General features: G+C 38.5%; 1 protein-coding gene across 2 annotated transcripts in view; it reads right to left on the minus strand.

Moving 5' to 3' along the window:
* Positions 1-22,038, minus strand: part of Ano6 (anoctamin 6) — a 192,331-nt gene that overhangs the window by 138,073 nt on the left and 32,220 nt on the right. Inside the window, exon 2 of one of the 2 annotated variants that reach the window (XM_026400643.2) lies at positions 12,904-12,966. The exons of the other annotated variant lie outside the window; for it this stretch is intronic. Coding sequence (XP_026256428.1) covers positions 12,904-12,966 — 63 coding nt within the window. The remainder of the gene's footprint in view (positions 1-12,903; positions 12,967-22,038) is intronic. 2 annotated transcript variants of the gene reach the window in all.

Here is a 22,038-nt window from a genome sequence, read left to right on the forward strand (position 1 = left end):
AAATGACCAGAAGAAGAAATTAAAGAACTAGAATCTCCAGGGAACTGAGAAAAGCACATCCATGAAAACAGGACAAAATGTTACCTAAGAGAGAGTCACCAAAAAAGAGAAATATTCAGAAAATACTCTTGGAAATTAAAATAATGCTGCCCCCATCCCCCCCCCCCAAAAAAAACCAGAAAGCTTGAAAGATAAAATTCAGCAAACATTTGGGGCTGGGGTTGTGGCTCAGTGGTAGAGCACTTGCCTAGCATGTGTGAGGCTCTGGATTCAATTCTCAGCACCACCTAAAAATGAATAAAATAAAGGCCCACTGACAATAAAAAATATTTTTAAAAATTCAGGAAATGTTTAATAAAGCTGAGCAAAAAGAGACAGAAAACAGTAATCTTAAAAAATTAGGGGACAAATTCAGAATAGCCAATATCCAAATAAAAGAAGTATTCATGTCCAAAGAAACAGAAGGCAAATACTTGTCAAAGGAGTTTCCCAGCTCAGAAGAGCATTTTTCCCTAGATTTGAAGAATATGTTTCTCCCATAATTGAAGGATGGCTTTTCCTCTGAGAGAGTGGGGATTGTGGAGGATAAATGGAGGGAGATGACTTCCCCTAGTAAAATACCTAGTAAGTTTCCAACACATTAATCATTATAAAAATTTCCAGAGTTTAAAAAGAGAAAACATTTTCATACAAAGGATCATAAGTCAAAATGTGACTCAAGGAACTTTCCAAGGAAGTTCAAGAACAACTCTCAAAAGTAGAAGGCTTCAAAATTCAGAGAGCAGGTGATTTTTACCCTAGAACTATGCAATTAGTTAAGCCTTTGCTTAAAAGCCAGAAAAGAATACAGGCATTTTCAGACCTGTAAGTCTCAAAAAAATTACCTCTTTCATTCGTATCCTTTCTCCAGGAGGCAGTGAAAACTGTGCTCCACCAAAACGAAGTAGTTAGCCAACAAAGAATAAGACATCAACTTGGAGTTCTAATGCAAGACAGAAGCTAAAGGAATCCTCAGGTTGGTGGTAAGAGGGTATCCCTCACAGCCCTGAGCTCGGAGAACAACCTAGACAAAGTGGGGGGGACCCTAAGGCTCCAGAAGACCCTTCCCTACAAAAGATGAATTAATTAATTCCCTGTGTGGCTGGTTACACTGAGAGGAGATTCACAACTGGGGAAGAATTTGAGGTTGAATTATTCATAACCACATCAAAAATTAAGAAAAAATTTAAGTCAATATCTATTGCATAGTCTTGAGAAGAAAAGTAATCAAACTCTATTACATGGCTCATCTGCAGAGAGCATTACATAGTTACAGTAAAGTAAACACTAAATATTGATCTTATCAAAATTACAATGCAATTACAATACAACCACATTTGGGAGAATGGGGGTGGAGAAGGTCTGTATGAGAAGGGGCAAGGGGCAAGTGTAGATGAAAGACAGCTGAATAATCCCTTTGGCATCAATGAACAATGCCCAAACTGAAAAATAGACAAGTTACAATTTAGGAATGTTTCAGAGATAACAGTATAGAGAAAATTGTTAGAAGCATTGGCTAAAGGTGAAAACACTGGGCGCTGAGGAATAGAGAACAGAAGGGGAGAGAGAGAGGCTGCTGCTTTTCCTAGCAAATCTTACAGTGTTATTTAACTATTGATTATGTAAACACACTAATTATATAAAACATTGCAAAAAACTAAAAACTTTCCATTTTTCCCCCATTAAAAAAGAAAGAAGAGGGAGCACTCATGTCAAACACCCCATAAACCCTTACACAGAAACGTAAGAATGACTCTTCTGGCACCTGCTATATGCCAGGCACCGTCCTAGAGGCAGAGATGTAACAAGGAACAAAGCAGAAAACATCCCTCTTCTGAGAGCTTATATTCCATAATAAAAGCTAAGTGTAAACACTTTTTAAGTAACTAACTCTGCTTAATGATAAGGAAATAAGTAGGTTGCTACAATACAGAATAAGAGGGAAGCATTTTATTTTTTAGACAGAGTGGTCAGAAGAGGCTCCCTAAGGAGTGATATTGGAGACTTGAAAGGATGAGGAGTTGGCCATGCGGGGCTCAAGGAAGAGCATTCCAGGAAGAGGGGAGGCAAGCCAACAGTTCTGAAGCAAAAAAAATCTTGATGTGCTCAAGGATATAATCAAAGATCACTGTGACTGCAGAATAGAGAGATGACAAACTTCTAGGTCTAGAAAATGACCTAGAAGAAGGAGCCAGAGCCTGATGACACCATGCACTGACAGTCTTCAGTTAATTAGTGGTATTGACACCTGGGGGCATCGATGAGCATACAGCAGGAGAAGAGGGCCTAAACCACACCATGAAGAACTCAACATTCTCAAGTCTAGTCAAGAAGAAAATGCCAGAAAAGGATCAAGGCATGACTAGCAGGGAAGGGAAAGCCAAGTCAGGACGCGATTTCGAGAAGAGAATGGAAAACTGTTCTTAAAGCTTTTCAGAGCTCCAGTAAGATGGGGATGTATCCACTGGAAACAGGGACATGATGATCTTGAACGACCCTGACAAAGAAGAGGGATGGAAAAAAGAGAGCAAACTATAACACAGAGAAGAGTGAGTGAGTAATAAAGAGGCTGCCGTAGACACGGATAATATTTTAGAAACTTTGCTTAGAAAGGCATAGAGAATGGATAAGAGATGGATAGGACACAAGGGTCTAGAAAGGGTTTTGGTTTTTAACTCGAGGGCACCAGAGCACCAATTCCCTCATTCCTTCAGTCATACAGAACGCCATCCTCATGGAGCTTCCAATCTCCTGGGGGCAGAAACAATGAACACACTGACTTCAGGTGGAAATAACTGCTTGGAAGATGAGCAAGGGTGGTTAGGAAGGCAATGAGTAACAGTGATATTTTAGTTAGGTGACCCAGGGATGCCAGCTCTGTGAAGGTGACATGCAAGTGAGAAAACTGGATGAAGTGCAGGAGCAAGTATCCCAGGTGAGGAAGAAGGTGGAGGTATGAGAAGACGGAGCCCAGGATGAAAACAGTAGCCCCACAGTGGGGTGGTGGTGAGAAGTCCAGGGGCAGCAGGAGGCCAGAACGCCTGGAACAGAGTGAGAAACAGGCAGACCAGGAAGAAATAAGGATAGAGAGGGGTCATGGGCCTTCATAGTAAAAAGTTTAGGGTTTGGAATTTTTTAAATGATTTTTTATTTATTTATTTTACTTGCATTACAATTCTTAATACACAATTATACAATAATATATCATATCTCTGATTACATATAAGGTATGTTGACACCAAATTCAAATCTTATTTACATATATTTTGTATAATGATGAGGGTCTCCTTTCACCATCCATGCTATTCCCTTTCTCCCTCCCTTCCCCTCCCACCCTATTCCCTATCTAGAGGTAATCTTCCTTGTTCTCCCTCCCAACCCCATTTTGAGTCACCCCTCTTAGAGAAGACATTCGACATTTGTTTTGGGGGATTGGCCAACTTCACTTAGCATAATCTTCTCTAATGCCATCCATTTCTCTGCAAATGCCATGACCTTATTCTTTTTATTGCTGAGTAATATTCCATTGTGTATAAATGCCACATTTTTTTATCCATTCATCCACTGAAGGACATCTAGGTTGGCTCTACAGTTTAGCTATTGTGAATTGTGCTGCTATAAACATTGATGTGGCTGTGTCCCTGTAATATGCTGTTTTTAGGTCCTTTGGGTATAGTCCGAGGAGAGGGATAGCTGGGTCAAATGGTGGCTCTATTCCCAGTTTTTCAAGGAATCTCCTTACTGCTTTCCAAATTGGCTGCACGAATTTGCAGTCCCATCAGCAATGTATGAGTGTACCTTTTTCCCAGCATCCTCTCCAGCATTTGTTGTTTGTCTTCATAATGACTGCCATTCTGACTGGAGTGAGATGGTATCTTAGAGTAGTTTTAATTTGCATTTCTCTGATTGCTAGAGATGATGAGCATTTTTTCGTATATTTGTTGATTGATTGTATGTCCTCTTCTGAGAAGTGTCTGTTCAGGTCCTTGGCCCATTTATTGATTGGATTATTTGTGGGTTTTTTTTTTGTTTTGTTTTGTTTTTGGTGCTTATCTTGTTCAGCTCTTTATGTACCCTAGAGATTAGAGTTCTATCTGATGTGTGAGGGGTAAAAATTTGTTCCCAGAATGTAGGCTCTCTTTTCACCTCACGTATTATTTCTTTTGCTGAGAAAAAAAAAAACATTTTAGTTTGAATCCATCCCATGTGTTGATTCTTGATCTTAATAAGACTCCTATAGCACAAGAATTAAGGAAGTTGGGGCCTAGCCCCACGTGATGGAGATTAGGGCCTACTTTTTCTTCTCTTAGATGCAGAGTCTCTGGTTTAATCCCTATATACTTGGTCCATTTTGAGTTAACTTTTGTGCATGGTGAGAGATAGGGATTCAATTTCATTTTGTTGCGTATGGATTTCCAGTTTTCCCAACACCATTTGTTGAAGGTGCTATCCTTTCTCCAGTGCATGGTTTTAGCAACTTTGTCTAATATAAGGTAGTTGTAATTTTGTGGGTCTCTGTCCTCCATTCTGTACCATTGGCCTACTAGCCTGTTTTGGTGCCAGTACAATGCTGTTTTATTATTATTGCCCTGTAGTATAGTTTAAGGTCTGGTATAGCGATGCCACCTGTTTCACTCTTCCTGCTTAGAATTGCTTTAGCTATTCTGGGTCTCTTATTTTTCCAGATGAATTTCATGATTGCTTTTTCTATTTCTATGAGGAATGCCATTGGGATTTTGATTGGAACTGCACTAAATCTGTAGAGTGCTTTTCGTAGTATGGTCATTTTAATAATATTAAGTCTGCCTATCCATGAGCAACGTAGATCTTTCCATCTTCTAAGGTCTTCTTCTATTTCTCTCTTTAGGGTTCTATAGTTTTCATTGTAAAGATCTTTCAACTTTTTTGTTAGGTTGATTCCCAAGTATTTTTTTTTTTTTTAGGATATTGTGAATGGGGTAGTTTTCTTCATTTCCTTTTCAGAGGATTTGTCACCGATATACAGAAATGCCTTTGATTTATGGGTGTTGATTTTATATCCTGCCACTTTGCTGAATTCATTTACTAGTTCTAGAAGTTTCTTGGTAGAGTTTTTTGGGTCTTCTAGGTATAGAATCTTATCATCAGCAAATAGTGCTAGTTTAAATTCTTCTTTTCCTATAGTTATTCCTTTAATTTCTTTTGTCTAATTGGTCTGGCCAGTATTTCAAGAACTATATTGAATAGTAGTGGTGAGAGAGGGCATCCCTGTCTTGTTCCAGATTTTAGAGGGAATGCCTTTAGTTTTTCTCCATTTAGAATGATTCTGGCCTGAGGTTTAGCGTAGATAGCTTTTACAATGTTGAGGAAAGTTCCTATGATCCCTTTTTTTTTCTAGTGTTTTGAACATAAAGGGGTGCTGTATTTTATCAAATGCTTTTTCTGCATGTATCGAGATGATCATATGGTTCTTATCTTCAAGTCTATTGATGAGATGAATTACATTTATTGATTTCCGTATGTTGAACCAACCTTGGATCCCAGGAATGAATCCCACTTGATCATGGTACACAATCTTTTTGATACGTGTTTGTATCCGATTTGCCAGAATTTTATTGAGGATTTTTGCATCTATATTCATTAGAGATATTGGTCTGAAGTTTTCTTTCTTTGAGGTCTTTGTCTGGTTTTGGAATCAGGGAGATATTGGCCTCGTAGAATGAATTTGGAAGTACTCCCTCTTTTTCTATTTCCTAAAATAGATTGTAGAGTATTGGAATTAGTTCTTCTTTAAAGGTCTTGTAAAACTCTGCTGTATATTCATCTGGTCCTGGGCTTTTCTTGGTTGGTAGTCTTTTGATGGCTTCTTCTATTTCCTCAATTGATATTGGTCTGTTTAAGTTGTGTGTATCCTCCTGACTCAATCTGGGCAGATCATATGAATTAAGGAATTTATTGATGCCTTCACTATCTTCTATCTTATTAGAGTATAAGGTTTCAAAATAATTTCCAATTATCTTCTGTATTTCTGTAGTGTCTGTTACGATATTGCCTTTTTCATCCCGTTTGCTAGTAATTTGGGTTCTCTCTCTTCTCTTTGTTAGCATGGCTAAGGGTCTGTCAATCTTATTTTTTTTTTCAAAGAATCAACTTTTAGTTTTGTCAATTTTTTCAATTATTTCTTTTATTTTGATTTCATTGATTTCAGCCCTGATCTTAATTGTTTCTTGCCTTCTACTGCATTTTCTGCTGATTTGTTCTTTTTCTAAGGCTTTGAGATGTAGTGTGAGGTCACTTATTTGTTGGCTTTTTCTTCTTTTAAGGAATGAACTCCATGCAATCAATTTTCCTCTTAGTACAGCTTTCATAGTGTCTCAGAGATTTTGATATGTTGTGTCTGAGTTTTCATTTATCTCTAAGAATTTTTTAATTTCCTCTTTGATGTTTTCTGTAACCCATTGTTCATTCAGTAGCATATTGTTCATTCTCCATGTGATGCAGGAATTTTTCTTCCTTATTTTATCATTGATTTCCAATTTCATTCCATTTTGATCGGATAAAATGCATGGTAGTATCTCTACTCCTTTGTATTTGCTAAGAGTTGCCCTGTGATATAATATATGATCTATTTTTGAGAAGGATCCATATGCTGCTGAGAAAAAACTGTATCTGCTTGATGTTGGTTGATATATTCTATATATGTCAAAGAGTCTAAGTTATTAATTATGTTATTGAGTTCTAGTTTCTTTATTCAACTTTTGTTTGGAAGATCTGTCCAGTGATGAGAAAGGTGTGTTAAAATCACCCATGATTATTTGTTGTGGTCCATTTGACTCTTGAAATTGAGAAGGGTTTGTTTGATGAACATAGCTGCACAATTGCTTGGGGCATATATATTAATGATTGTTATGTCTTATTGGTGTATGGTTCCCTTGAGCAGTATGTAGTGTCCTTCTTTATCCCTTTTGATTAAAATAGACTTCAAGCCAAAGTTATTTGATATGAGTATGGACACCCCTGCTTGCTTCCAAGGTCCATGGGAGTGATATGATTTTTCCCAAACTTTCACCTTCAGTCTGTGTATATCTTTTCCTATCAGATGGGTCTCCTATAGGTAGCATATTGTTGGATCTTTTTTTTTTTTTTTAATCCAGTCTACTAGCCTATGTCTTCTTTTGATTGGTGAATTTAAGCCATTAACATTTAGGGTTACTATTGAGATACGGCTTGTATTTCCAGCCATATTTCTTTATTTTTGTTATTTAACTTTATTTTTTTTCCTCTTTGATCAGTTTTTCCTTTAGTGTACTACCTCCCACTGTTGGTTTTCATTGTTATTTTTCATTTCCTCTTCATGTAATGTTTTGCCAAGGATGTTTTGAAGCACCAGTTTTCTAGCTGCAAATTCTTTTAACTTTTATTTATTGTGGAAGGTTTTTATTTCATCTTCAAACCTGAAGCTTAATTTTGCTGAATAGAAGATTCTTGGTTGGAACCCATTATCTTTCAGCATTTGAAATATGTTGTTCCAGATCTTCTAGCTTTCAGAGTCTGTGTTGAAAGATCAGCCATTAACCTAATGGATTTACTATTAAATATAATCTGCTTCCTTTCTCTTGTGGCTTTTAAAATTCTCTCCTTGTTCTGTATGTTGGGTATCTTCATTATAATGTGTCTTGGTGTGGATCTCTTGTGATTTTTTACATTTGGCATCCTGTAGGTTTCTAGGATTTGGATTTCTGATTCATTCTTCATGTCTGGGACGTTTTCTAATATTATTTCATTGAACAGTTTGCTCATTCCTTTGGTCTGGATCTCTATACCTTCCCAATAACTCTTAGATTTGGTCTCTTTATGCTATCCCATATTTCTTGGATATTCTGCTCGTGGTTTCTTATCAGTTTCACTGTGCTGTCTACACTCTTCTCGAGATGATATGCTTTGTCTTCGTTGTTTGATATTCTGTCTTCTAAGTGTTCTACTCTGCTGGTGATACTCTCATTTGAGTTTTTAATTTGGTTTATTATTTCCTTCACTTCTAGGATTTCTGTTTGTTTTTTTTGTATAACCTCTATCTCCCTGTAGAGTTGATCTTTTGCTTCTTTTTTTATGTAATTCATTGTCAAAATGATCTTTCATTGCCTGCATTTGCTGTCTAAAGTCTTCCTTGAGACTCCAGATCATATGAACCATGTATATTCTGAAATCTTTATCTGACATTCCTTCTGCTGCAGATGTTACCTCTTCTAATGTTGAGTTGTCCTGCATTGTTTGTGGTACTTTCTTTCCTTGTCTTTATACTGCTCACGTTTCTTTCCAGTTCTTGGTGACTGTTGTGTTAATGTTTTTCCCCTATATATTTATATTGCTCTTGTATAGTTCCAAAATCTCTCTTATCAGCCACAGAACCGCACTGGTAACCACACCCACCGATAGATGGAGAGTGAAGTTTTCCAAGATGGATTCCATCTGTTTCCCGAGTAGGGTGTTTGGTATGGTGGGGGGTGCTGGGGTTACCTGTGCTGTATTCAGAACTCAGTCTGGTGACCAACAAGCAAAGCCTCTGCTTTCTGCGCCGCCCGTGCTGCACCACTTTCCATCTGCCTAAGGTTTGGATTTTTTTATGTTGTTTGCATAGAAACCACCAAGACAGTAAGAAGGTATAAAAGAGAAGTATCACTGTGGCTATTGTGCAAACTAGAGACCATGAAGTGCACGAATGGAGACAGACAGTTTAAGATGTGACCACAGACTAGCAATTGGTGCAGCCAATATGAAAGCAGTATGGAGATTCCTTGGAGATCTGGGAATGGAAACACCATTTGACCCAGCTATCCCTCTCCTCAGACTATACCCAAAGGACTTAAAAAACAGCATACTACAGGGAAATAGCCACATCAATGTTTATAGCAGCACAATTCATAATAGCTAAACTGTGGAGCCAACCTAGATGTCCTTCAGTGGATGGATGGATTAAACAAAAAACATGTGGCATTTATACACAATGGATTTTACTCTGCATTGAAAGAGAATAAAATCATGGCATTTGCAGGTAAATGGATGGCGTTGGAGAAGATAATGGTAAGTGAAGTTAGCCAATCCCCCCAAAAAACAAATGCCCAATGTTTTCCCTGATATAAGGAGGCTGACTCAAAGTGAGGTAGGGAGGGGGAGCATGGAAGGAATAGATGAATTCTAGATAGAGCAGAGGGGTGGGAGGGAAAGGGAGGGGGCAAGGGATTAGCAAGGATGATGGAATGTAATGGACATCATTATCCAAAGTGCATGTATGAAGACACGAATTGGGTGTCAACATACTTTATATACAGAGATATGAAAAATTGTGGTATATATGTGTAATAAGAATTGTAATGCATTCCGCTGTCATGTTTTTTAATCAATAAAATAAAAATGATGTGACCACAAAAGTTACAGCAATTTCAGGGGCTCAAATTTAGGTGTAGGAGCAAGAATTAGGAAAACCTGGATTTGGGATAGATGGTAATGAAGACAATATGAGAGGCAAGAGGCAGGGATCATTGTGGCTCCAGGTTTGGGATATGAACAACTAAGTGGATACAATGATGGGATGAACAATAGAACAAGTTGAGGTTCAGAAAACAAGAATTTGTTTTGAGACATGCAAAGTTGGGAAGTGAATCAGACAACCAAGTGAAGAGGCGAGCAGGCAGGTGCAAAGCAAGGTGAACGCAGAAGTGGAGACAGGTAGGCGGAAGTTGTCACTAGACAGATGGTATTTGAGGCTCAGGATGACCAGGATCCCCTACAGAACAAGTTGATATGGGGAAGAGGCTAGTGACCTAAGTCCTGGGCACTCCAAAGTTTAGAAGCCAGAAGAAGAAAATAAACTAGAAAGCAAGTCAGTTTTGAGCAAAAACTCAAGATGAAGTTGCATCGTGGAGCCAGGGAAAGAAACCTAGGAAGGAACCATGCCCAGAGCTACTGAGATAAGCATGAGCTCCACGGAAAAGTGCCAGGAGCCTGTGTGACTCATAACAAACGAAAGTGCTCTTCCATATCGTCCCTCACACATAAGTGCACTTAGACTACTTAATGATCTGAGCAGAGGCCCTGTTCATTAGCACCATGGCTTGGCTTCAAAGGTGCCTGGTCCCTGGGCATCCTCCTGCAAGAGGAAAGGCTCGAATGGGCAGGCTTTGCAAATGGAAAGTGATTAGCACTCGCAGCAAAGAGAACCAGGTTTGTGAGGGCAGGACAGAACTACTCTAGAGGCTTCTACATTTTTTCTAACCCAGAGCCTGAGAGAAGAAAATGAATAGCAATTGAGTCATTATTATTCATGTTTCACTCATGAGGAAACTGAGGCACCAAGAGGTTACGTGACTTCACCCAAGACCACACAGCAAGTGAATGGAATCACCAAGATCCTCAAACCCAGGAATCTCATGGAAAAGAGCAAATTACTGACCATTTTGCTTTGCTGCCTTCCCAAACCAAATGCATAGAATTAGTGTCAGATCACAAAATTCTATGACGAGCTGACTTTTAACCAAAAACGGCCCTTCTTCCTTCCCTTTTAAAATATTTGACTGTCAAATAAAGACTGAATATATTCAAGGTATGTTATGTGACTTCATTAGACACAGTGTAATGATTAACACATCTGTCACCACTCATCCAATATCTTAGATCCCCAGAACTTACTCACCTGTAACTTAAATGTTACATCTTTTGACCATATCTCTTTGTTTCCTTCCTCCTAATCCCTGGAAACCATTATCCTACTTTCTACTTCTCTGAGTTTGACTTTTTTAGATTCCATGCATAAGTGAGATCATGCAGTATCTGTCATTGTCTGGCTTATTTAACATAATATCATCTAGATTTGTCCATCCTGTTAAAATTGGCAGGATTTCCTTCTTTTTATGGCTGAATAAAAAACTAAGTGCCACAATTTCTTTCTCCATTCATCATCAATGGACACATATTGTTTCCATATTTTTTCTATTGTGAATAATTCTACAATGAACATAGGGATAAAGATACCTCTTCAATATATTGATTTCATTTCCTTTGGAGCCAGAAATGGGGTTGCTAGATCATATAGTCTTATTTTAGCATATATATATATATATATATATATATATATATATATATATATATATATATATATATTTTTTTTTTTTAGGAACCTCCATACTGTTTTCCATAATGGCTGGACAATTTATATTCCCACCACCAGTGTACAAGCTTTCGTTTTCCTCCACACCCTACCAACACTTGTTACCTCTTATCAACTTAGTGATACGAACACTAAGAGAAACTAAAAGCCAGTCCTTTCACCAGCATGATAAAGTCGATAACATCTCTTTTGGAGACTTCTCCACTATCATGCCATAGAGGGCAAAGGCACAAGGACACTGGTTCTCTTTCTTGGTAAACAGGTGCATATACATCTAGTCACTTGAAAAAACTAATGTCAAAAAGTCCTAACTCGAAGGGCAGTTATAAAGATTTGATAGCACAATATAAATAGAAGCACTGAACACAAGCCCTGCATACTTAATACACCCTTCTTTCCCTTCTTTTTTAGAATGTCCTGCTGAGCCTTGGAAGTTAGAATAACAGAAGGGGTTACTCATCAATAACTTTTTTGGTTTGTTCAAGTTTTCATCCAGAAAGGAGAAAAAACAAAGTCTGGAAGGAGGTGGTTCTTCAAAATTTCATGTGTTATTTTTAAAACGTAACAAAAATTTTGTATATTTGCAGAATAATAAGAATTGTTTAATATAAAATGTTTTACATTAACCTCCAACTAAATTACTTTGCTTTTTCCTGAAATTTTTAGAAATATTTTTCCCAACATATGGTGGCTTCATTTCCACATTGCCACTTACCTGGGATATGACAACACTTAACAATGCATGAACTTGTGAGGTCTTATTAAGGTTGCAAAGTGGTTTCATACATTTTGGCCATTATTCTCTCATGTCTACAACATCTTAACATATTGGGGGTTACTACACAACAGCCCAGTCTGCAGTCTTGGTTCCAAAAAAATTTAAACTATGAGTTTTCCATCCAAAAAAACCATTACTTTCTATCACACCTATATGGAGCCTCCTGTATGCCAAAGACACATAATCTGCAATCTTGCTTCCCAAGATGAATGTGTTGCAGTTAGAAGAGTAACATAAATGCCACAAATATGGAAATGTTTTTCCAGTAAAAAGACATTGACCAAGAATGATTCTAAGTGAAATAGAATGACAGAAGTAAATAGACTGATTATTTTATCATTTGAAAAGTCTTGAATGTATTAATTCAAAGAAGCCAAAGCCATACTACAGAATATGGCTGCTCACAATGTATTTAGTATAATTAGGAAGATAATTTAGCCCTTAAAACATCTTTTAATGAACTAGCATTATTTTCATCAGACAGTGTTTGTCTTCAGGTAGTGCCATGTTCTCCCTTTCATTGTGTGAACACACTTATATTATTCAAAGATCTCCAGATGCTGTAAGCACCTTGAGCAACATGTAAAGTCACTGGAATCTTATTTTCATTATTTTGTCGTCAAAATCCTTTTATCAAACATTTTTTTTACCAAAACTCTCTCTAGGAAGGCAGGATGGGAAGTGCTCGTTTATGGATCCTGACATACAGTAGGCCACAGACAAGTAGGAAATAAATTTTTCTTTCAGATGCTAGCATACACCAATTAATTATTTTTAGCAAGTCATGTGGACTAACCAATGAACTAAAAGTTAGACTTTTAACAAAGATTTTTTGGGGCCCTAATACACACCAGCTAGTTGCAGACAGACAAGAAAAATTGGGCCTATCCTCCCAGAAAGGTAAGTAAAGGTGCTGTTCAAACACAAAACAAGTGATTCTTACCCTGGCTGGATGGGAGGAGCTTATGAGGAGTCAGAAAGGGCCTCTTGGAGGCAGGATCATCACCTGAAGGATGAGGAGGCATCAATAAATACAATAGACAAACATAAGGGATGGTGTTAGGCAGCAGAAAGATCAGTAGGAGGCATCAGACCTGAGTCCCAGGACTGCCTCTGCAACAAGTAGGGTCTGACCTGGACCATGCCACCTGACCTTTCTAGGTCTCCTTTTTCCTTATGTATGACATGGAATGGTTAGATCACTCAGTGGCAACAGAACTTTGGGAGCTTTGTAAAAGTACTATCTTTTCCAGAAATGTGGTTTTAATTGGTGGATATTGGTGGGTTTTTTAAATATATTTTTTAGTTATAGATGAACACAATCTCTTTATTTATTTTTATATGGTGCTGAAGATCAAACCCAGTGCCTCACATTTGGGAGGCAAGCACTGCACCACTGAGCAATATGTGTTCCTTTTAAAGCCTCTCCAGATAGAGGCAGAAGGATTGCAAAAATCAAGGCCAGCCTTGGACAACTTGGCAAGACCCTGTCTCAAAAGAGTTGGATATATAACTCAGAGGTAGAGTGCCCCTGGGTTCAATACCCAGTGCTAAAGAACCAAACAAACAGGATCTGCAGATGATTCCAATCTGCAGCCAGGGCTGAGAATCATTGGATGAGGTGATCCCTCAAGTCCCTGACATCTTAGGTCTACGGTTCTCTATCCTTGGTACACAATAACATCCTCTGGGGAATTTGAAAGAGCACAGCGTAAACTGCATTCCACACAATAAAACCAGAAGAATTTCTGGGGGTGGGGCTCAAGCATCTTATAATATTAAAAGTTCCCAGGCCGATTCAAAGCTGCAACCAATGTTGACAATCACTATTCCAGATACTGTTAAAACTTCAGTTTCCTATTACAGACAATGAAGGATGGAAAAAGAAAAGCTTGTAAGTTTTTCCCTCATTATTCCTGTGTCAAGTTAAAAAGAGAACTGAATGCCAGTGGCCACTGTTGAATTTTAAATGGGATTAACAACACAGTAGGTTGATTTTGGACGTGTGCACCATTCATGTTGATGCATGACAGGTCGCAAATGCCCATCCAAAATGCTCTCAACTTTAAATTTAAAAGTCAGTGGAATACTTCCATAAAATGACTCCATGGTGTGTTCTGTGTACTACTTAGTTAGAATTTGATTTGCATGGTTGACTGTAATATGAACATTACATTCCTTACCCCGGAGGTTACTTAAATCCACTTATTAGGCAATGGTGAACTAAACAAACAGTAATTAGAAACTCTGCAGACTACCTTTTAAATCTGTTGCTAAATTATATTTTTCCTGCACCAAAGCCCATACACACAGCATGTCCACAAGCATCACAAAACCAAAGCCCAAGAAATATTTACGTTAATAAGGGCATAAGCTACCTCTGGGCCTTCACACACTTCCCTGGGATTCTGCAGGGAAATAAGCACTGCCTTAGAAGAGGACCATTCATTACTGGTATTTCTCACATCTGGGTAAATAAAGTACTGCCCACATGTGGTTAGAAATCCCAGGTGAAAATGAATTCTCCACGGGCCTAGAAATGAAGAACACCGCTGACAGACTGCCTCATTTCCTGAAATGAGTCAGAAATGAAACTAATTCTTCAGAAAAAGAACATCTGCACTGTGGCACAGCTTATAGAATAATACCAGATGATACCTGTGGCTAAGAGGCTGGGCCTGGGGAAGAAGAAGGACTTGGAAGGGGACTGAAGCTATGAACCGCACTTAATTTCACAGCAGCATGGTTAGCTTGGAGGGTCTGCAAATCCAATGAGCGGGGAAGGCATCCTGGTCTCCACTGTAAATCTTGATTAGCAGTACCACTGCTCACATTCCATTAGAGAGCTGGCCCCTGGCCAAAGGGAAGAAGCAGCCAGAAAGGATTCATGTGCCCTCGTGGACATGGAGACAGCAATTCTTACAAGAAAAACTATTTTACTTAACTAAAAATAGGCTATACCTGTTAATTATTCAGACAGATCCTTCTTCCTGAGCAGGACTACAGAGTAGAGATGACCTCATGCCACCAAGGAAAGACCCTTTCTTCATACGGCATGGGGAGGGGAGGAACAGGCATATGGTGAGATACTAGGGGTGTTAGACTGAAATACCTTTCAGAATTCTAGAAAAGACCAAAAAAGAGGAGGCTGGAAAACAGACCATTTTCACCTAAATCAGAGGGTGGTTGATTTTATTAGGTGGCTTATCACTATTCTTTCCATTTGGGGTTTTTCAAAGGAATTCAACTGCACTGTTTGTAGTGGCACAGAGGGGTGAATACAGAAACAACCTAAATGCCCACTAATAGGTGACTAGTTGAGTTAGAATCTGATGCATACATGATGGATATGTGGCCCTCTATAACACCAGTGTGCAAAGACAGAGCTGTATTTCTATGATACATTAACACATGGGGAAAAAAGAAATCACACCTGGCTTCTGAATAATACACATTTCTGGAAATCTTTTTAAAGAAGTTGCCCAGTGTTGAAGAGGGTTAGGATAAAGTATTAGTTTTCCTTTAAAACCTTTCAATACAGTTTGAATTCTCTTTTCATGTACCTGCCTCCTCCCCCTTATAATAACAGACATTAACTTGTTAGAGGGCTATTTTTAGTTTCTTCTGCATACTGGTCTCTTCATATATAATTTAAAGCAAATCAGTGCTATTTTAAATAGGTGTTATGGAATTATGACTCCCCAAAATTCATGTTGCAGTCCTGCTAGTCCCTCTGGATGTGACTGTATTTGAAGACAAGGCCTAGGAAGTGATGATTAAGTTAAAATAAGGCTATTGAGGTGGGGCCTGATCCAATCAGACTGGTTGGTGTCTTCATAAGAGGAGGAAACTGGATCATGGAAAGGGACACTGAGGGCCTAGGCACCCTGAGGAAAGAGCAGGTGGGGACACAGAGGAAATAGCTACCTGCAAGCGCAGGAGGTGCCTCAGAAGAGACCAAATGTACTGATACCTTGACCTTGGCCTTCCAGCCTCCAAGGGGCACCAAGAGGTTACATGACTCACCCAAGACCACACAGCAAACAGCTATTGTTTAATGGCCCTGTCTATGATATTCTGTTACGGCAGTCCCAGAAAACTAAGGCAATGGATAAGTAACTGTAACAGCAGTCCACTTTATGCTTTGGAGATAACCCTTGCTGCTCTGTCACTACAACTTATTTTGTAAATGGACATGTTTCTTTCTCTTCCTCTCTCCCTGCTCTTCCTCCCTAATCTCTCCTCCTCCCTAATCTCAGGGGAAACAGGATGACCTTTCTTCCCCATCCTAGGCAGATTTGTCAGTCCTTGAGTACACACTCACCATGGGCATCATATAATCCAGACTTTGGGGATAGTAACAGCAGACCTCAGAAATGACTCCCAAATTAACAAGTAAATCACAACTCCAGACAGAGAACACATGGAATGTACCCTTTGAGTACCTCTTTAAAAGCCCCCAATTCCTGTGATTCTGATGAGCAGAATCACAGCCTTTTGGACAGGAGTCCCCTGCATTTCTTCTTGGCTAGAAAAGTAATAAACCTTCTTTTTCCTTTATCTCAAAACCGTGCCCTCATTATTAGATGGACATGGGGGAAAATGACCGAGCTTTCGGGAACATAACTACACAAACGCAATTCAACTAACACCATGTAGAGACAAGCACTCCTAAAATTCTTCAGTGGGTCAGAAACTCACTCTGACAGTCACAGTGCTGCTGGTCCCATTAGGCAGGGGAAGAAATTGGGGCTCATGGTGCTTTGACTTCATCAGGTTCACTTATTAACAGGACCAGAGTCAGGACTGCAACAAATTTCTATTTCCTACTTTCTACTCCTCATTCAGGACTGTTTCTACACATGCCACTTGTCTTTTATGGCATTTTAAATAAATCCCACTATTCAAAGGACCAGAGCCTGAGTCACTTATTGGTGACTTTTTAAGGTTTTGCTTATATTCAAAAGGCTTTTGTCTGTGCTGATAACTAATGAAAAAGATGAATAATATTAATTTTAAAATGTAATATTAATTTTAAAATGTAATATTAATTTAAAAAAGATGACGACTTCCCACCAGGGTTAAAAAAATATCTAGAAAATAAATGATACATCATGTTTGTATGTCAATCTAATTTTTTAGACTTTAATATATGTGGTCTCAGACCACAATGCAATGTATTAGAAGAGATATGGTAATCCAAGGCTTAAATTTATTTATGTAATTTTATGAAATTCTTACAAATTAGTCAATCTTTTCTTTAAAAACAGGAGTTCAGAGACCTCAGGACTTTGCTGATACAGTCTTTAACCTATGAAAATAATCTATAAACTTATAGTCTTTAGCCTATAAATGACCTTTAAATGTTTTAAGATCCAGTCACATTAAAGATCAAAAACTGAAGGTTAGTATTTGTTACAATCCATCCAAGATGCAGGCATTCAGAGAAAAGTAGGATCACTTTTGCCTTGCTTGAAGGAAAAGTTTTGCTGAGAGCATGGGGTCCAAGCTAATCTGGAATTAGATACAGGAAGTTTAAGTGGTTTTATGTCCAGGTTTGTCTTATCACTTTACAAATTTTCTGAAGGCAAGAACTGTATTCCTAAAATACTAACAGGGTACCTGACAAATAGTGAGCATCTGTCAATGCCAGGACAGGGGAAGCCGGTGGGGAAAACACCCAGTATGTTTACCTGAGGGTAAGTCTGTACCACGGGTTCTTGTAAGGAATTTGTATAAGATTAATGTTCTATAGAGTGGCCCTGATTTCTTTAAAGTTTGGGCTTTATCCCTACGCATTTCAGAGTCCGAGAAGGTGTTTCTGGAGGAGAATATTACTAGGGTGCAGAATGAACTAGAGGTGACAGGAAAATGACAAAAAAAAAATTGAGGTTATCAGGAGGCTAACTGAATATTCATTTGAAGAAAGCTTACTAATCTGTAAAATAGGCATCATACTACCCATCTTCATAGGGCTACTGTGAATATTAAATGGGATAAGGAAGGCCAAATATATAACATGAAGCCTAACAGTAAGCACTTAAGAAAAAGTCTTGCTCTTATTATCACTTGTTGTTATTCCACACTGCAAGATATAGAAAACAAGTGTGCAATACAGAGCCATGGTCTATGTCCCTTCAAGGCTTCCTCAAGTCCATTAAACAGAGAATAGCAATGATGCCTGTCTTTTTAGACGAGTGAAGTGTGCTATATTTATTCATTAGTTCTCCAGAACTTAATGCATTATTATACCAAATCCAAGACAGGATGAAGAGATGCCTCAAATTATCTTTAAAAAAATCAAGGTACTCCAAAATCAATTTTAAGTTGCTTTTATATAAAACTAACTATACCATCTAATGCAAATCAGTTTTGAAACACTAAATTACTTGACTCAGCTATAAATTCAGGAAAACCATTTTCATAATGAAAATGCCAATGCCTTTTTAATTAAGAATGGAATTGCCAACATAAGAGAAATGAGGAATCATTCCTTTCACTTTAAATGAAAAGGCCCAATAACACTGAATTGTATTGAGATTTTGATTACCAGGAATCGTTGAGAATCTAAGCTACAGGATTTTCCAATTGCATAACAATCACTCAGTATTGGGGATCTCAGCCTCAGACCAAATTTGGTGCCAAAAGAACTGAAGTTCTTTTTCCTGATTTATTTATTTATTTATTTTTTAAATCAAAAGGCCTATGGTCCTAGGTTTGGTGTCACTCTGTGGCTAGGAAGTGCCATTGAAAGAACAGCACTCTGACACCAAGCAATGCTATCCATTTTTTGTAATGTGACCTCAGAAGGAAATTTTACTATACATTTTTAAAGTATATATAAATTAACACAAATATACACATGTGTATTCAAGGAAAAGCTTTACAAACTATTATCTATTATCCATTGTGAAATTAATAAATCAGAGGTCTGTGTTGATATTCTGCTCTCAATGTTAATGATCTATTTAAGAACCATTTAATCTTTGGTTCAACACCAGGTTCCCACATTTACTATGTCACTGGAGGATTCTTAAAATAAGTACAAAATTCAACAAAATTACCCAAAGGGATTGAATGAGAAAGACATAACCGATTACTTTTTTGCCAGAATCAACAGAAACTTCCCAGTAAACACAGAGACCAAGATGAAGAGAGCAGTTGGCAGTCAAGCAAATTAGTAGGCTAAGAACAAAGAATAGGGAATGCAAACTCACCAGTATAATTTGCTGACTGCTGATAGACATTAGCCAAGACACATGTGTATTCAACACCAAAAACAAGTAACATCTTAGAAGCAAACAGCAGAGAAGAAAGTTAGAAGTAAAAAGTAGGAAGAAAGGAATTCCTTTAAGGAGAGATAAAGACAACATACAGCAGGTGACAGGATAACCAGGTTTATCTTTGAGAAGTAATGTTAGAGGTGGTTTTGGGTTTTTGCAGTTTTCTGTATTTTCCAAAATTTCTACAATGACTCATATATATAACACTTTCAGTTGGAAAAAGATACCACACAACAGTAGTCAGTGATAGGAAAGTTATCAGCAGGTTAAATCCAGGTCAAAATCATTCACCTTGTTATACACTTGATGCACAAAGACAGCATACCATTTGTGCTTCCTTTTCCTGGAGAGAGTGTCCCAAGGCATGCCACTTGAGTCAAAATTTTCCCTTTATTATATTGAAACTTCTCTTTTATTTGTGCTATGCCAGAAAGTATACATTTCAGATTAGATGCACCAAAAATATGTTCTGTCTAAGCCGGGAAGCAGTAATTGATAGATGTGTTGGACGTACAAGTGCCCACCTGGATCGCATTCACGGCTGTTTTCAAGATATCTATGCTGCCTCAGCAAACACCAGGTTCATCATATTTGTGATATTTATGGGTAAACTAGAAGCAAGGATTTCCAAGTCACAGACTCAGTTTAATGTCATACAGACTGATAACTGCCACTTACCATCCATGTCATCATGAGCACTCCTGACCTCAATGTCTTCTCAAATAAATGGGGATAAGAATAACTATGTCATGAGTCTTAAACAGGATGATATTTGCAAAATCAGAAATGGAGAATCCAGAGTGTTGACAACAGGAATTCAATCCCTATCATTAGCTACCTTCCTTTTCCCTCTTTAGATCAAGTGTTTAATGCAGAAAAGCAACAGTGAAGCACTAAAAATAACCCACTATCTATAATTAATAAAGTTATCAAGATAGGAGTATGGGAAAATATTCTGCACTCTTCTAATTTGTTCCTCAGAAGCCCTCACCATAAGATTCAAGACAGTTTTCCAATTCTTTGTTCCTCAATGACAGAGGAATCCGAATTTTCTGTGTCCCTAATATGCCTTGAAATCATGAAGTCACTCTTCAATTTGTAGTTCAACATTCCCATTTTCAAATCTTGCATTCCTTTTAATATATTTATGGGACCTCAGAGCCCTCTGCAAGTTCCCTCCATGTTCTACTAGCTAGAATCCCTCAGAGCAGAGCTAAGCATAGAGCATATGATCATGCATCCCCTGTGTTCAACTTTGAAAAACACAACAGAGTATTATGCTTCTGAAGGTTACTTGACTCTGGGTGACTGATGGAATGCATGGCATTCCTGAGGCAGATCCAAGTGTCACCTACAGGGCCCTCCAGGCCTGCTTAGCAAACTTTAGGCAAACTTTGCCTTGAGATTACCTACTTTGATTAGCAAACTGATAGTATCTCAAGTTGCAACAGATCAACACTGCACTAAGCCTCACCCCACTTTAAAGAGGTCCCCTTTCTTTGCAAAAGATCGACTCCTGTTCTTGATTTTCCTTGAGTGAGTTACTAAATGAAGGATAGTGGAAATCTTCAGCTGTTTGGGATTTCCTTCATGCAGGTAAATGGTATGAACAGAACTCCACTACCCTCAGGCTGGAAAACACAAGTTTACTCTTTCAGTAAACATGTACATGAGCTCAGTACTAAGTACTTCAAGAGTAAGCCACTCCTGCCTTATGGAAGGAAAAAAATAAACAATCTGTCACAGTGCAATAAGTTCTAGAACACGGGTAGACAGAGGGTTATTCGGCTGCACACTGAGTAGAGGAGGAGGATGCAGAACTTGCCTGGGCAGGATTCTAAGAGCTACGTAATTCACACATCTCTTTACCCGCTGCTGGGGAATGAATGAGCTGACCTACAGTGTCTCTGGGGGCTTAAATCTGTTGCAGTCTTTTAATGAAGTCTATTTAATACCATTGCCATTGAACCTTGGTTACTGTACTTGCTTTCCTGTTCTCTTCACATAGTCACCTCCTCAGTTTATTTTCAGAATAAAACATATGGTGCTTCCATTCTCTCTCCAGTCTTTCAACCTCATAATGTTTCCTGCCCTGGAGAGCTGCTTTCACTACCAGCGAAAGAACACGATAATGGCTTCATTGGAGCAAATAAAGAGGCAGAAATGAGCCTGCTTGCTGAAAGGAACTGGAAAAGGGTGTATGGAGCCATTATCAGAAGCCCCATTGTGACCAGGCCCTTGGTGGCTCCAGCTGGTGAGTTCCTGCCCAGCAGTTGCCCAGGTTCATCCCTGCCAATCACAGCTGGAAACAGTTTATCTTCAGATCATTTTCTGCCCCCTGCTCCTGGCCTCACCCATTTCTAGTGGCTTACTTGTCAAACAGTGGTTCTTAATCTTTCCTAGATCATGCCATCTTTGGCAAAATCTGGTGAAATCCAAGGACCCTCTCGCCAGAGAAATTCTCAAAAGCACAAAAACACAACTTCTGGAAACAACAACAACAACAAAAACCTAAACCCATGCACAACATGCACAAATACCAAGAGGGGAGAATACTGTTCAGCTCAAATATTTTTTATCTTCTACCATGTGCCAAGCACCAGGAAATCCCACTTCAAATTCAGCTCCTCCTCATCCCGAATGTCACACCTCTCTCCTAGACCCTGCCTTTGTTCCTTGGAAGGCCTCTGCAGGGAGCACTTGTACCCCAGTTATCTTCCCAGGAAACGGCTATCCAGTAGTTCAAGCATCACATCTCTTGAAGGAAAACCATGAAAACATTGTAAGCCTATCAT

The sequence above is a fragment of the Urocitellus parryii genome, chromosome 5 (assembly GCF_045843805.1).
Source record: "Urocitellus parryii isolate mUroPar1 chromosome 5, mUroPar1.hap1, whole genome shotgun sequence".
Lineage (NCBI taxonomy): Eukaryota > Metazoa > Chordata > Mammalia > Rodentia > Sciuridae > Urocitellus > Urocitellus parryii.